Raw genomic sequence first — 18,472 nt, 5'->3', positions numbered from 1 at the left:
AATAAACAATTGAGGTTTTTAAACATTTTTTTTTAATTTGGATAATATGAAGTTTGTTAGTGGCAAGTGGAGAACAGTGCAAAGTGTTAGCATCAGACATAACAGTTTCTTTTACGAAGTTAGTTAGCGCTTACAGTTAACAGTTAACGGTTAGCACGAGTCCAACGACCCATCACAAAGTTTAACTAAAATTAACTCATTTAACTATTCCTATTATTTATTTATTTATTTCTTATATATGACACTGCCAAATATTTTTTAAATAAAATAAACAATTGAGGTTTTTAAACATTTTTTTTTAATTTGAATAATCTTTCTAATAATATGAAGTTTATTAGTGGCAAGTGGAGAACAGTGCAAAGTGTTAGCATAGGACTTAGAAGTTTCTTTTATTTTTTTACATTTATTAGTTAATAATACACGAAGTTAGTTAGCACTAACTGTTAACGGTTAACGGTTAGCACGAGTCCAACGGATTCAGAGGTTGGGCCCCACATCACAAAGTTGAACTATAAATGAAATTGTGGCTAGCGCGCATAACCATAACAAACAAACACTACACACTTTCACTGCAAAAAGTCACAAACACTTTCAGATCGACCGAGCAAACGATGCCGATGCCGATGCCGATGCCGAAGCCGAAGCCGATGCCAGAGGAGCAGAAGATGGAATACTTCATGCAAGTCACTGAAGCACCGTTGTCCGTCGCCGTTCAGAAATTAGAGGTCCCACTTCACATTCTCTCACTCTCACTTTTTCTATTTTCTTTCTTTTTTCCTCCTCCGATTCGTTTGTAGTTACGATACTTGCAATATTGTAACTACTCACTTTAATTTTCGTTTTTTCGCGCATTTTTTATAATATTTTTCTGAGTTTTTGCTTAACTGGTCTGCAGAAACATGGAGGCAATCTAAATAAAGCTCTTGAAGAATTTTATGAAAAGGATTCGCTCCAGTATGGCAATGTGCTTCTTAATTTTATTTTTCTTTCATACCTTTGAAATTGAAATCTTTATAAATGATAATTATTGTTATTTTTTTTACTAAACATGTTTTAAGAAGCCGAGTTTAATTAATTTCTTTGATTTATTTTATGTACTAATAGTTTGTATGATTCTTGTTTCGACTAGAAACCCAAGTCAAAATGAGCAACATCGTAGCCAAAAGGGCTTAACAGTGGCGGAATTTTTGGAAGCATATCCCAAAGTATAATACTCATAGCATGATTCTCTCACTCTCACACTTTTTCTATTTTCTTTCTTTTTTCCTCCTCCGATTCGTTTGTACTTACGATACTTGCAATATTGTAACTACTCACTTTAATTTTCGTTTTTTCGTGCATTTTTTTTAATATTTTTCTGAGTTTTTGCTTAACTGGTCTGCAGAAACATGGAGGCAGCAATCTAAATAAAGCTCTTGAAGACTTTTATGAAAAGGATTCGCTCCAGTATGGCAATGTGCTTCTTAATTTTATTTTTCTTTCATACCTTTGAAATTGAAATCTTTATAAATGATAATTATTGTTTTTTTTTACTAAACATGTTCTAAGAAGCCGAGTTTAATTAATTTCTTTGATTTATTTTATGTACTAATAGTTTGTATGATTCTTGTTTCGACTAGAAACCCAGGTCAAAATGAGCAACATCGTAGCCAAAAGGGCTTAACAGTGGCGGAATTTTTGGAAGCATATCCCAAAGTATAATACTCATAGCATGAAGTTTACCATATTGTTGTTACTTCTATTTCTAAAATTTATTATCCCTGCTTACCATTTTCTATAACAGAAAAAAACACTGGCGGAATTGTTGGACGAAGGCACTGAGGGATCTTTTTCGTGGCAGAAATGGGCAGCTTCCAAAGTATAATACTCATAGCATGAAGTTTACCATATTGTTGTTTCTTCTATTTCTAAAATTTATTATCCCTGCTTACCATTTTGTTGTTTCTTCTATTTCTATAAGATTCCTCTAAGTCATTCTCAGAAAACAGAGGCGGAATTGTTGGACGAAGGCACTGAGGGATCTTCTTCGTGGCAGAAATGGGCAGTTCCCAAAGTATAATACTCATAGCATGAAGTTTACCATATTGTTGTCACTTCTATTTCTAAAATTTATTATCCCTGCTTACCATTTTGTTGTTTCTTCTATATCTATAAGATTCTTCCAAGTCATTCTCAGAAAAAACAAAAAGCTAAGTGGGGCCAGCTTCCAATGTCCTCGTCCTCAAAGGTTTTTGAATGTTCATTTTATTTGTACAATTTCAATATCTGTCCACTTCTTGATGACAATCGGTTGCTGAAACAACAATAGGTTTAGAATTTAGATTCTTGCCTGTGATGGCTGTGTGATTAAGGTTTATGACATGATACATCATTTTTCACAATTTTGTGCAGGGCCCTGTCAAACAAAAAGCTATCGATCCATTAACACGGCCGCCTAAACTTCCGTATTCTCGCATACCAGATGATAAACGAAGGGAGTACTTAGACCGACTTTGGATGGTAATGTATTTGCTGAGTTTGTGATCTGTTGTCTTTGTTCCCGCTGTTGGTTATGATGTGAATATGAAGCGTAACACTAAACAACCATTGAATAAGTTATGGATGGCCAATATTACAAGTTAATTAAAGGTTGCATGGCATGCCCCATGTATGTGTTTGCCTGCATGGGTAGTTATTTTAAGTTTGTTTGGTTTTCCTGTATTCATCAATGGCGGTTATTCTTAGATATATGATTGTTATAAAGTATATAAATACAAATCCATTGTTACCCTGTGCCAGAGGCAAGTACTCTGTGTCTGATGTTTAATGTTTACACTATTAAGGGAACATATGCTTGAGGTTTTTGTTTCATTATGTTGACTTATGAAAATGTTGAAGTAACTCAATTAACCACTGTTTCTCAAGCTTACTTTTGTGTAACTGTTTGTGCATTAGACCACCCAAGATCAAATTCTTTGGGGCCTTCCTAAGGTGATTGGTTAGACAGAGTGGTATGGGTAGTGGTCTTTTTTTCTTTTTTCTTTTTTTTATCACCAAAGTACTGAAAAAAAATAAAAAAATACTTATGATCTAATATAAATATGTTGTTTTCTAGTAAATATAGATGATTAAGTTGACAGTGATGATTTCCAACTTTCATTTGAACAACTGAAATCTTTTATGAAATCCAATCATAGTTTTCAGTAGTTGCAATTCATGTAATAGTCATCACAACAGAAAAACGCACCAAATTGTGGCTGCTACTTCTATCTAGGGGTAAAAGCACCACTTTGTCCTTCTTGTTTATTGTTTCCATTTCTCTTTTGCATTTGTGGCGTTTGCTAAGAAGCATATATACACTTCAAAAAAGGATATCTTTCAGACACATATTGGACATGCATTATACACGCGATGTGTAACTGAAACTTGTGTTAAAGAGGGTGCAACAATTCAAATTCTAACCAGGGGTTTTAAATTTTGCATTAAAAGTGTTAGCCTTTACTGTCCTGTGTGTGGGTACATTACCCTTATAATTTTTTATTGATTTGGTAGGAGGATTTCTTGTACTTTTGTTTCTAAAAGCACTACTTAATTGTGTGTACCTCGCTGCCTCATGATTGCAGGATTATTCGAATGCACCTAATCCTATTCATATTACTCTTCACATACCGGGTGGTGGTTGCGTTGGACGTATCTTTGTCAAATCTGACACTCTTGAGGTAGAATTAGCATTAGAATATGATGAAAACTAAATTCTGGATAATATTCAGTTTAAAGGAATGGATCTCAGCTCCTTTTTCGTCCCAAAACAGAGAAAGAACAACAAGAAAACAGGAACAAACACCACAGGATGTAGTACTGTCTATTTTACATTACCGTGAAAGTTTGCATACATGGCTAACCAATTGTCATTTTGTTACCTTGGTAGGATGTCTATGGGTACTTACGCTTACTTGGATTAGGAGAATACGCGTCTGAATCCTGTAGACTTGTGAGTGCCTCTTTCCCTATCCACTTGATTTCTGGATTGAACCTTCATGTTATTTTACTATGGCATGATTTCTGTCAACGGTGTAAGTAACTAAAGGTGTTTATGCCATGCTAACTTCAATTGCAGTATAGAATCACAAGATGTGTATACCAACGAGTCTCAAATTTACATAAATATAATAATATACTGGTTTTTTTTTTTAAAATCTTGATCATTAATTATAACTAGCAGCATATGATCTCTATATAATTGAAATGATCCACTTTTAACTGCTCCAATATTTTCACAGGCAACGAAATCCCACGTCGTTGTTACAGTATTGAAGATGGCAGCTCAACCTTGGATGAATTAGGCCTTGGCAACGGTGGAGACTTGTATCTGGAGGAGAAGAAATAGGTCTGTACATATAGATTTTTGGACCCAAAAACACATTGAGACGGGTTTGATAAAAAAAAAAAAAAGAAAAGGAAAAAAGTAATCTTTGTGATGGATGATATTCATTGAAGACAATGGGAGGGCATCTTTTTGTCTATATATACAGATCTCCTAGTTGTCAATTATACTTTGAAATGAAAGAATTTGCTATTGGACAAACATACATGATGATTTGATCGAACTCATGCATTTTCTAATTTCTAAGTTCATCGTTCATTTAGAATGTGATAAAATAGTGAAAATTAAAATTGGCCGGATCTTTTCAACTTTTTTATTTAGAGTGTACAATAAGATAGTGACAATGCTTCAATCTATAAGGACTGAATTAGAAATTAGAAATTAGAGTGTGATAAACTGGGTGAATCTTTTTATCTTCTTTTTTTTTATTTCTTAAATTTATTCAGTTGATGCTGAGGGGTTGAAAGAAGAGATTTATCGCATCTTCTTGTCCTTAGTCTAATCGCGCTTTTCACCCATTCTGCTAACAATGAACATAAAGTCATTGTGAGCTACAATGCAGATACATGATGGCCACAAAGATGAATTGAAAACAAGTTGGGTAGTTTAACAACGCAAAGTCTAATTATCCAGCAAAATTTTGTGCTTTTAAATAAAAAAAGACAAGAAACAAAATTTTTGGGGAGCTAATTCAGTTCTTATAGATTGAAGCATTACTAATTTGAACCACATTGACAGAAAAGTCATAGTCATGGGAACATAATCATGTGATTCGGTGAAAACTATTTTACCTACCTTTGTTCCGGTTCCCAAACTATTTTATCTATCTTATGTCTTCTCCATTTTTTTTGTGTCGGCTAAATATCTCAATTTTAGGTGGTGTTCATTTGAAGAGAAAGATCATGGAAAAAAAAGCTAAATAAATACTAAAATATGTAAAACTCAAGCTTTAACATTAAGCAAGAAGTTAACAGTAAGAAGTTAACAGTAAGCCAATAACAATCCCGCTGACTCTGCACATTTTTCCATATTCAAATTTACAATTTAGTTGAACATGTTTAGAGAGATGAAAGTATTTTTTTTTCGTACATAGAGATATGAAGTATTGTTGAATTGCAAACTGGAGCAAGGGCATGAAGGAGGTGGAGTGTGTGAGAGGAGAATGGACTAATGAAAGCACTGCTGATAAGTGAAGGAATTTATTTTACTTTACTCCTATCATTTTACAATTAAAAGAGATAAAAAATAACATTTGATTCCATTGATAGAGGGATAAAATATGTTTATAATAAACACATTCAAATAGAAATATAACAAACTCCTTTTAAAACCTACCTTAATGAGATATTCTCTATATTTATTTATCGTTATTAAAAGACAAATAAAGTACATCAACACTAACGATGAGCCTAAAAGTTCACAATAATATTAATTCTCGTTCCAGATATATAACATTTAAGATTTTGAGACAGATATTAGAAAATATAATTAATTTATTGAAAGAAAAAAAAATGTATACTTTGAAAGAAATTAAAAAAATACTCCCTAAAAAAAACTACTAACTTTTAAGGTTGATACACACAACTTGTATGAAATATTTAATATCTTTCCCAAACTACAATAAAATAAATATTATTCACAAATAACATATTTTGTTTAAAATGTTCTTATTTAATATCTATGATGAAAGAAAATTATGAAATAAATCATAATTAGTAAGTCATATTAAATGGCTATCTATGGAAGAAAATAATTTGAGACTTGACATTTGTAGAATATCAATAACTTTGATTCAGATGGAGTATGAATTTAGTCTTGAATTTGTAAAACATATATAGATGGCAATTATTGTCACAAAATACTACTTCACTTTCAAAAGTAGATGCATTCAGTGGAAGAAAGATTAGTAGAATACGTGAATTTCATTCATTGATGATTACTAAATCATAGTTACGGCCTCATCAAATACAAATTCCTGACTTAGGACGCATTGGGATTGCGAGGAGAGAGGGAATGCATATATTTAAAAGTACCACTCAATTTTTAAAGACATTGATTTTATAGAAACATCTTTAAAAACCTCCAACATCATAACATGTATGTTGAGGTGTACAATCAACAAGATTTAGCAAAGTTATAATTGGTATATAGGAGTTTTTTTAACATGTCATTAGGGATTCAACTCCTTATTATTTATATAGAAAAAAGCTTATTGAGAGATAAATACAGATCCTTTAATGAACATTCATGCATAACTTTAGTATCTTGGATTTCTTTTGTTATAATATTATTTATTTTGTAAAGTCTGTGATATTTTTTTTACAAATATTATAAATTATTTACTGTCTCTATTAACAGAATTTTCTGGATCCAGTCATTGGTTGAGGTACACAACTCATACAAGTTGAAACATAAATGTAGAACATGGTTAGTCTATCTATGATTATAAATTATAAGACATTGAAAAAGCATGAAAAGAAAGGGATGGAGAATTCCACGGAGAAGAGACGCTCCTCATCGTTTTTTACAATTCCACGATCCTCTCCCTCATATTATTTTACATCCTAATTATATAAATATACAATAATCTATTTTCAATATGGAAATACGTTTTTGTATTGGGCTTAAACCACTCCTTTTTCGCCATAGCCCAAACTATTCGTTTCTAGATAACTAACTAATTGAAAAGTTTAACCAAGCTTAATTTCTTTTAATAATGATGATTTAATAATTAGTTATATATTATATAAAAGATAATTTCTAAATGAGACCGTCAAAACACATGTGTATCCCCTTCGTGATAGCTTTGCTTAGTGCCTTAGTACTCAACCGTTGCAGTATACACACAACCAGCTAGAGTACCTAGATTATATGTGGAATTCAAGATTATTTTTTTATTGAGGATCCCAAGAATACTTGTTCCAACATTAGAAGACATTGGTGGTGGACATTTGCCCAACTCATAAAGATATACAATCCTCCTCCCATCTTTTAGGATGAGTTTGATGGTGTGAAAGAGAAAAGAATGTAAGAGAATTAAAAAATATATTTAAATTAAAGTAAAAAACAAAAGTGAGATATGCATTATTTAAATTAAGATGAATTTAAAGTTGTTTGGATTAATCAAATAATGAAAGAATGAATAAAATATTTTTTGACTTGTTTGGTTAGATTGAAATGCGGAAGAAAATAAATAAGAAAACTTTATGAAAAAGATAAATTTATCCTCCATAATATAAAATATAGAGAAATGTGATCCACACAAAATCGATAAGAATTATAAAACATGAAAGTTTTTCTCATAAATATAAACAATAAATTTTGTAACATAAAAAATTGATATTAAAAATATTTTAAAAAAATAAGTTTTGTTTATAAGTTATAACTAATACAATATTTGCAGCATAGAAAATAAGTTTCACAGAGATGCGGATCTAACTAAAATAAATTTTTCATGAAGAAAATTTGACTTTACATGATCTATACGATAGGAGCAACGAAACATCTAACTTGATTTTATTATAAAAAAAACAAAAAGAAAACTAAGTGGAGATGACATAGATCTACTTCTCCTCTTGCGTTCGTACACCAAAATTCTTACAATTTCCATAGTAATTTAAGTTACCTCTATTTTTCCATTTCAATTCAAGAGAAATATTTTTTTATGAATGAGAAAATATATAGAAATACTATAATTAGGTGCCACTCACAAAAATTTAATCATTTATATTATCATTTGAGTCTCATCTAAACAACTAAAATAAATGCATCCTAATAGAGCACAAAAGTTTCAGAATTCAAAATGAAATTGGTATCAATGGTTGTATATGACTAAGCTATGCATATAGATAATGATCAATCATGTGCTTATTTTTATGATTAGGCATTAATTCTTACGTGTGTGGCCTCATGAGCACATTTCATACAACTCGAGAAAAATTGTGAATATTTTTGGTATCTTCTTCGTCTTGTTTGTTCTTGTCGTATTAAATACTTATATATTAAGATGTTTATCAAGCAATTTCTGTCTCATATTTTAATCTCTATCTCTATCTCTATCTTATATACAAACAAGGCCCTGACTGCCTGTTGTCTGTCCTGTTGACACCTGTCCAATAAAAAAATGATAAACCCTCCAATACTTATTTGCTCACTTCAATCCACGCGTCCTGCCCGTTTTTGCTTTTTTCCTTTTCCCCTTCCCATTATTGAAGCCCCTCCCTCCACGTGTCCTGTCCGGGTTTTTTCCATTTCTTCTTTTCCCATTCTCACTCCGTTCACTCTTTCTCTCCTTTGGGCTTGCTTTCTCAACTTTCTGTTTGTCTTGCATTTGCTTTTATTTTTGTGGTTGCACGTTCATTCTTTGTTTTCCTTTTTCGGTTTGGGTTTTTGTTGATGGGTTTTTGTTTTGCTTCCTGCTCGCTCAGCTTTTTGTTTTGTATTTTGCTTCCTTTTCATTCTCGGCCCTTTGCATGTAATCATTTTATTTTTTATTTGGTTTTTATGTATATTGCTTTGGACTGAAAAACTGAAAAAATGTGTGACCTTTGTCTGATTCTGATTTAGTTTGCTACTGTTTATCTAGCCTCCTATGTGGTTTTGCCTTTCTGTTCGTTTTGATGGCTAAAAAATTTTGGCTTTCCCTTTATTCTTCTGCATTTTTCTTTTCCGGTTACAGATGGCCTTTTTTTGTTGGGTTTTGCTAACGTCTGTTGCTATTTTGTTCTTCTATATCCAGGTCTGGAACTACGATTTTGTTCTTCTTTTTCCAGGTTTGTATTTGGTTCCTTTTGGCCTTTATGTTGGTTTTCATGTGTTAAAAGCTTTCACCTTTGTATTTGTTTTTTATGTATATTGCTTTGGACTGGGAAACTGACAAAAGGCGTGGCCTTTGTCTGATTCTGATTTAGTTTGCTACTGTCTGGCCTCCTCTGTCGTTTTGCGTTTTTGTTCGTTTTGATGTCTAAAAAATTTTGGCTTTCCCTATATTCTTTTACATATTTCTTTTCCGGTTACAGATGACCTTTTTTTTCTTGGGTTTTGCTGACGTCTGTTGCTATTTTGTTCTTCTATATCCAGGTCTGGAACTGCAATTTTGTTGTTCTTATTCCAGGTTTGTATTTGGTTTTTATGTATATTGCTTTGGACTGAAAAACTGAAAAAAGGCGTGACCTTTGTCTGATTTTGATTTTGATTTTGTTTGGTTTTATATTGCTTTGGACTGAAAACAAACGAGACGTTTGTCTGATTCTCATTTTGTTGCCTACTATTTTTTTTGCCTCCTCTGTGGTTTTGCGTTTCTATTCATTTTGATTGATGTCTAAAAAGCTTTTACCTTTGTATTTGGTTCCTTTTTTATTCCCTCTATTTTTTGGCATCCTTCTTTTCCGGTTACTCTTTACCTTTTTTCTTGGGTTTTCCTAACGTCTGTTGCTATTTTGTTCTCCTATCCAGGTTTCTATTTTTCTACATCTTTCTTTTCCGGTTACTCTTTACCTATTTTTCTTCGATTTTGCTAACGTCTGTTGTTATTTTGTTCTCCTATCCAGGTTTTGAACTACGCTTTTGCTCTTCTTTTTCGATTGCTTTCATTAACCAAGTTTGTATTTGGTTTGTTTTGATTCTCTGCCCATTTGTTGATTTTTATAAACGTCTCTGATCACTAAATGTTGCAAATACACTGTTTTTGCATCTGTCTATGTCTTCCATTGTCAGTAGTATTTTCTCTCCTACTATTTATGTGTCCTTTGGTGTTTCATTCTGAACAAAAAGGTTTTGGATGTTGGTATCCTTCCCGTTATTTGCTCTTGTTTGCCACATTTTTCAAGAACAAAAAGGTTTTGGATGTTGGTATCCTTCCCGCTATTTGCTCCTATTTGAATGTGCTTCCTATTTTCTCTATATTTGTCTATTTTTTTGTGATTTCATGTGGTCTTCATTATCTGTGTTGTAGCCATGTCTCGGAAAGAAAATCTCATATCTGAGTTACACACTAGAAAAGGAACATGGAAAATAGTTGTTCGTATCACTGATCTTTGGCAAGTTCGGAAGCAAAATAGTAAACAAGCAATTGAGATGGTGTTGATGGACCAAACGGTTATTGTTGAGTTCTTTCTGTTTGTTGTTATTAGTCATTTGTATTGTATGTGATGTCACTTCATTTTGTGGTTTAAGTGTTTCAGGGTTCAAAAATTGGGGCTACTCTCTTGCAAGAACTGTTCACTGAGTTGCGGGACAAGTTACATTGTAGTTCTTCGTATTTGATTCAGAACCTGAGGATTGTTGACAACCAATCTGAATACAGAGTCAGCCCAGTTCCACTTTTGGTTTATTTCCTAAAAACTACATCTGTCAAGGAAATCCAGCGTACAAAAATTCCTTCTAATATTTACCTGATTACTCCTTTTGCTGATATAATCTCTGGGGTGGCACCCCGCCATAGTTTAGTGGGTCAGTTTGTTTTGTTTTTCGTATAACCAACAATTTGATATACATCTTTGTCTCAGACTAACGTTTGTGTTGGGTGGCCATGTTTGGCAAGACATCGTTGGTGTGGTTGCTGATCTCATTGATGTTAAGATAGATAATCCCCCTCACAGGATGACAGTCAGGCTCAGGGATAACAGGTATTCAAATGTCATAATTTAACATATATATATCCTCCCAGACTAACCAAATCAGACCATTCCAGCTTCTCCTTATTATTTTATATGATCAATGGGTTAGCAACAACTAATATGCTGATTGTCATTGTCTGGTCATAGTAATTGCGAGATTCTAATGACTGTTTGAGAGGACTATGCTATTCAGCTCCATGATGCTATTGACAAAAACCTTCTGCTTCAGGAACCATTTGTTGTTATGTTGACCCTGGGTAAAATCAAGGATGCTATAGGTCAGTGTGGTGTTGGTTGGTCTTTGTTTTACAGATTTATTCACTTTGGTTAATAAATATCTATGTTGTTGATGATGTTGACGGATATCATTCCAGACAAGTATCCTCTAAACGTGCAAAATGTCAAATTTGGATCTAGATTGTATGTGAACACTGACATTGCAAAGATACAACAATTTCGTCAAAGGTTTGTCATTAATTTTACATTTTTAAAATGTTGTCATGCTGCAGCCCTCATTTTTTTTACTTTCTTTGCATTTTTATATGTTGTGATGCTGCAACTCTAATTTTTTTACTTGCGGTTTATTCAGTTTGTGTGTCCCATTTTACTGTGGTGGAATAACCCATGATAAAGGTGGTTCTCAGTCCCAATCTAGCCAGAGTAATCTGGTGGAGAAGTTTTTGCACAATGCTCGGGTGGTCAGTATAGGTGAAATTAACAACCTCAGACAGGTTATTAATTGAACAGTGCTTTCCTTAATGTGGGCTTTACCTCTTCTTTGTTTTGTCATCTATTATTTACCGTGTTTTAGGATTGTTACTGCTTGACTGTTGGGACAGTTGAAGAAATCATCATTGATGCTCCATGGAGTTATGACAGTTGTCCTAACTGTACCACCACATTTGATTCATCAAAAGGTGGCTCAGCTTGTTGTTCTTGCCAAAACAGTGTGACCGATACAGTTCCACGGTTAGCCCTGATTATTTTTTGCACTAATTATTTACTTACACGTTTAACTGTATTACCAAATTTTGCTAACACTGCTATGGATGCCAAGGTATAAGTTAAATGTTAGGATGGAGCATAATGGGGACAAAGGAAACTTCCTTTTCTGGGATGCAACATGTATCAAGCTGTTTGGTAAGACTGCTGCAGAATGTCGAGATGAATTGATAGCGGTATGTTCTACACGATACAAACATAGATTAAATAATAATTCTCTGGATGTTGGATGTCAGTGAAGAACCCCATCATATTCAAACATTGACAGCCACCCTTGGGTTGAAGGTAATAACTAATTAAGTTTATTAGAATATAAGGTCAACAACAAAAAATAGTGTTTCTCCTGTGTTAATATTTTTCATATAGGAAGAATCAAGTAAGGGAAAGGCAATAGTTGTTGAACCTGAAAGTTCACCGCCAATTTTCCATCCTACGGTGGGTATTTTGTTTCGATATTTTTCTGGGTGTAGGATTGACAGATGTTTTAAACTATTATTACATGATGACAAATTTTTCCTTATCATATTGTTGTTAATATATATATTGCTAAATGGGTCCACAGCCATCGTTGTCACAGTCCGCTGATTACGATCCGGGAAACTCAACCTGTTTAACTCCAACCAAAAGGATTAGTTGTCAGCAAACCAGTTCTGATGAGTATACACAGTATCAGTAATCAACTAACAAACATATCAAAGCTGAGTAATTAGTGGTTACACAATCCTGTGGTATCAGCCTCTATGTTTTGGTTTACATCAATTTGATCATTTTGAATGTGCTAACTCATTACATATGACAATATATTTTGTGAAGTCCACCATCATTTAGTAGCAATGATGTATAAACAATCGAATGTCAAATATATATATATGTGAATATGTATTTATCCTTTGACTTTTGTTTGTTTTTCATCTGTCCCATACTCTTTACTATCGCCATTGCCGTTATAATTATTAAATCAATTAAATCGGAGCATAACAATTTACTGTTCAATTAACCATACAATAACATATAAACCGATTCGGTTTGCTTTGTTTGGATGTTACTAAGTCGACATTGACTGTGTCATGAACAAAATACTTCCTTCGATGCTTTATCCTCCTGTCATATGTAGAATACTCATTGAATGACCCAACGATAGATGATCTTGATGATTATGATGAGCAGACTATTCTAACCGCCTCATCTGCATATCAAAATACAAGTTTTATCTTCCAACTAAAAAATGCATTCAAATGTGTTTGATATATATAATTACTGATAAGTTATTTATAGGTGGTGCTTACATTGATATTGGAGATCTTGTTTGGGAATGCCCACATTGTAAAGCTATGATGTGGTATGATGTGAGGATAAATAAAGACAAACAAACCAAGAAACCAAGGTTTTCATTATGTTGTTCTGATGGAAAAATACAATTGCCTCTATAGCAACAACCACCTCATCCATTGAATTACTTACTTTTCAATAACCACGATCCTACAGCTAAGAATTTCCAGCAGCACATACGAACGTATAATCTAATGTTTACGTTCACATCTCCTGATATCAAAATTGACACATCCTATAACACTGGAAAGGGACCTCCAACTTTTTGTATACATGGCCAAACACATCATCTTATTGGAAGCCTCCTCCCTATGCCTAATAATCCACCAAAGTTTGCACAACTATATATTTATGATACAGACAATGAGATCAACAATAGACTTTCACAGAACTCGTCAATATTTATACTTATGTTACGCCTATAAAAAATTACATTTTCAAATGCTTGCCTATTCTGCTCTGACTAATTTTTAACTTACAGCATGCATGATATGCTTGATGAACAGATTATCATTGCAATAAAAAACATGCTCGATCATCACAATCATTATGCCCAAAAGTTTAGGATGACAAGGGACAAATTGCAATCTGCTGCACTTCTAGACCTAAAGATAAAACTGATTAGTCAAAGACAAACAGACGGAAGGTTATATAACTTACCAACTACCACTAAAGTTGGTGCTTTGATTGTGGGTGATGAACACTCAGCTGATAAAAGAGATATCATAATAGAAAAACAATCCGGACTTCTGAAGAGAATACATGAACTTCATCCTGCATATTTGCCTTTGCAATATCCACTTTTATACCCAAAAGGAGAAGATGGTTACAGAGTAGATATACCTCATAAAGATCATGCCAATATACATACTGCAAAGAGGAAAAAAGTTACATTACGCGAATATTTTTGCTACAGGCTACAATCAAGAACCAACGAAGCTCAGACTATACTTCATTCCAGAAGATTATTTCAACAATGGATTGTTGATGGATATTGTATGATTAAGTCTCAAAAATTGAACTATGTGAGACAACATCAACAACAACTCAGGGTTGACAAATACATCAATTTAAGTGTCTCTAATGATTATCCTGAAATACTTGGTAGGGATAAAGGAAAAAGAATCATACTGCCAAGTAGTTTTGTTGGTAGTCAAAGATATATGGAGCAACTCTATTTTGATGGGATGACAATTTGTGGACATCTTGGATTTCCAGACTTATTCTTAACAATAACATGTAATCCAACATGGCCAGAAATACAACGCAAGGTCACACAATCCAATCTCACCCCTCATAATTGCCCTGATATTATCACACGAGTTTTCAAAAATAAAACTCAATCAATTGATGAATGACTTAAAACATGGCAATATCTTTGGTAACATTATTGGATGTAAGTGATAAAAAGATCTATGAGTTTTGTAAATTGATGTTTATAGTATCACTGATCCAACTTTATTGCAATTATTTATACAATTGAGTGGCAAAAAAGAGGATTGTCACATGCCCACATTTTAATCTTTCTGCACCCTTCAAACAAGTTACCAAATCCAGAGGATATTGATCACATCATTTCAGCAGAAGTACCTAACAAACACACCCATGCAGAATTATTTGAAATAGTCTCCAGCCATAAGATGCATGGACCATGTGGGTTTGCAAATAAAAGATCACTGTGTATGGTCAATGGGAAGTGTATTAGATGTTTTCCAAAAAATTCCATGGAGCAACAATTGTTGACCAAGATGGATTCCCAGTTTATAGGAGAAGAAATGATGGACGCGCAGTGATGAAAAATGGTATTGAACTAGATAACAAATTTGTTGTACCATACAATCCACAATTGTTATTGAAATATAAAACACACCTAAATGTGGAATGGTGCAATCAAAGTACATCCATCAAATATCTCTTCAAATACATCAACAAAGGATCTGACCGTATCATAGCCACTCTTCTAAATCATCGCACCTCAAATGGTTCCCACTCTCAGGTTCAAGATGAAATTAAACAATATCTTGATTGTAGGTATGCTTCTATTCTCACCTCATTAAAATAACAACATCATTTCACGTAAGTTTATTTATTATAATATTATATATTTAACTCAAACTTACCAACATCCGACTGTATCTTCAAGAATATATCTATCATGCTTCAATCATTAGGTATGTATCTCCCCCAGAAGCATGTTGGAATATCTTCGCATTCCCGATGCACGGACGTTCCCCAGCAGTGGAGCGGCTATATTTCCACCTTGAAAATCAACTGCATGTTTACTGGACAGATGATCAACAAATTGGTGAAGTCCTATCAAAAAACACAATCAAAGAATTCATGTTCACAGCCTGGATACATTCTAACAAAATATGTTCTTATGGATGAGATCTTACTTATCATCAATATATCTCGAGATTTGTTTATGTTGCCCGCAAAAGATGTTGGCAACCAAGAAAACAAGGGAATACAATAGGCAGACTCATATGGGTCCCACCTTTAGTTGGTGAATTGTTTTACCTTAGAATGATGCTATCCACTGCCAAAGATGCATAGTCTTACAATGACATTAGAACAGTCAATGGTGTGGTATATGGTACATTTAGGGAAGCATGTTTTGCAAAAGGCTTTCTAGGTAGTGATCAAGAATTTATCAGTGCTCTACAAGAAGCTAATAATTGGGTCACTACACACTACCTAAGAAAATTATTTGTCAAGCTTTTATTTATGAACACCATGGATAGACCAGAATATGTTTGGCAACAAACATGGCAATGGATGGCAGATGATATCAAATTCAATCATAGAAAACAAGGTAATACTATATATTCTAAATAATTATTGTTTACTCATAATCATTATGTTTATTATTTTACTAATCACAGGTATCCAACTAACTGAAAAGGAAACAATTCATTTATGCTTGACTGATATTGAGAATATGCTACAAGCCAACAGAAAAAGCTTGTGAGATTTTCCATCCATGTCATACCCAATAGGATATACGCCCAACCAACACCATAATAAATTGATCCACAATGAAATGACATATGTTGTGTGCTGTGTGGTCTGATTTTAAATTTATAGGTTAAATTTTGGTTGTTTTGTAAAAACAGAGATATTATTTAATTTTTTTTTTTGAAAACAACATCGGTTTTTTGGAAAAACCGATGTTAACGAATGTGTTAATTTGACAGTTAACATCGGTTTTTTTATAAAAAAAACCGATGTTAATGTAATTCAACATCGGTTTTTTGTAAAAAACCGATGTTAATATCGAAAACGTTAACATTGGTTTTTACAGAAAACCGATGTTAAATTACGTTAACATCGGTTTTTTCAAAAAACTGATGTTAACTGTTAACATTAACACATTCGTTAACATCGGTTTTTTATAGAAAACCGATGTTAACCAACGTTAACATCGGTTTTTTCAAAAAACCGATGTTAACTTTCAACATTAATATACATTTTTTGGGTGTAATTCATATTAGCAACATCGGTTATTTATATAACCGATGTTGATAATTTTACGTTAACATCGGTTTTTAAAAAACCGATGTTAACGATAATACTATCAACGTCGGTACATTCAACATCGGTTCAAAAACTGATGTTGAAAGTTATAAATAACCGATGTAGAAAGCATATTTTCTAATAGTGATATGACAAACAAATGCTCGCAGCAGAATTCAACAGAATATACCATTTGCTAACAGGTATTCACAAATTATTACAAATTTTATTAAGTCACTCATCAATCACAATAGTGCATATTACTATTTCTTAATATGTCAATGTATAATTAGAGATGAGCAAAAAACTATTGTCGATACCATTATCCGTGTAGTTAACACTCAATCAGCTGCAGTTTACTTCCTCTATGGATATGGTGGAACTGGTAAAACATTTGTTTAGGCAACCTTATCATTTGCTATACGCTCCAATGGTGGAATTGTTTGTACAATTGCTTCAAGTGGAATTGCTTCATTACTATTACCTGGTGGTCGGACAGCATATTCCAAATTTGATATACCGGTGCTTGCAACACATATGAGTTTCTTATAAAGGATTATACCGATCCTATCCATGCTATTGTTGAAGTCACATATCCCAACTTGATACATAACTATAGCAACACAGGTTACTTGCAAAAAAGAGTTGTTCTTGCCTCTAAAAAAGAAATTGTTGACAAAATAAATGATTATGTCTTATCACTTATACCCAATAACGAAAGGGAGTATTGCAACGCGAATAGTATCGATAAATCAGACGAACTACTCAATCCTGCTTTCGGATTATTGCCACCTGAATTTTTGAATTCATTGCAAACATCATGCATACCTAATCATAAATTAAAACTTAAGGTCGGAACTCCAATCATGCTAATACGAAATCTCGACCAGGCTGATGGACTGTGCAATGGAACTAGGCTCATTATCACCAAACTTGGCTCTAATGTGGTTGTGTCGGAAGTCATTACTAGGCCTAATACAGGAAATAGAACATACATACCCAAAATAAATATGTCTCCTTCTGAATCTCCATGGCCATTCAAACTTATTAGGAGGCAATTTCCATTTATAGTTTCTTACGCTATGACTATAAACAAGTCTTAGGGACAATCATTGCAACACGTAGGACTGTATTTGCCACACCCAGTTTTTAGCCATGACCAACTATATGTTGCACTTTCAAGAGTTAAAAGCAAATATGGACTTCATATTCTCATACAAGACAATGATGGTAATCCAAAAAATATTACCACTAATGTTGTTTACAACGAAGTATTTGCCAATTTATAAACAGGTATCCTTTCATCTTACAATTCAATTACGTTGCATCTTTCTGTTTGTTTGTTTTATTTACTTTTACACATAACACATGTATCATGTATGTTGTTGCATTCCAAAATTGCTATGATGATTTCCGAGAATTCAATGCAACTTCAACCAAATTAAGATCCCCTTATTCATGAATGTGTTAATTCAACCTTACATAAAGACAAATTTATTCAACCTTACATAAAGACAAATTTATTTAATAATTCTAGATCTTATTTTTTAATTTATTTTACATGGTAAATATAAAATACTTTATTTCATGGAAATTTATTTATATAAGTAGAAATGATACAATAATTTAGAAATTACACATACAA

The 18,472-nt window shown here is 33.0% G+C and overlaps 1 protein-coding gene across 1 annotated transcript; it reads left to right on the top strand.

The window, feature by feature from the left end:
• The first annotated feature begins 461 nt into the window (after nt 1-461).
• On the top strand, nt 462-4,555 carry LOC106794103 (uncharacterized). The gene is made up of 12 exons (XM_041014315.1): nt 462-725; nt 896-954; nt 1,130-1,205; nt 1,385-1,446; nt 1,620-1,695; nt 1,784-1,858; nt 1,961-2,053; nt 2,156-2,227; nt 2,392-2,499; nt 3,603-3,698; nt 3,908-3,970; nt 4,260-4,555. Exons 1-12 carry the CDS (start codon nt 516-518, stop codon nt 4,320-4,322), a joined length of 1,053 nt encoding a protein of 350 aa, XP_040870249.1. The 5' UTR covers nt 462-515; the 3' UTR covers nt 4,323-4,555.
• Nucleotides 4,556-18,472: the final 13,917 nt, after the last annotated feature.

This window comes from Glycine max, chromosome 3 (assembly GCF_000004515.6).
Source record: "Glycine max cultivar Williams 82 chromosome 3, Glycine_max_v4.0, whole genome shotgun sequence".
In the NCBI taxonomy this organism is placed as follows: domain Eukaryota; kingdom Viridiplantae; phylum Streptophyta; class Magnoliopsida; order Fabales; family Fabaceae; genus Glycine; species Glycine max.
The sequence above is the reverse complement of the archived record's forward strand: the minus strand, read 5'-3'. Positions and strand labels throughout refer to the sequence as shown.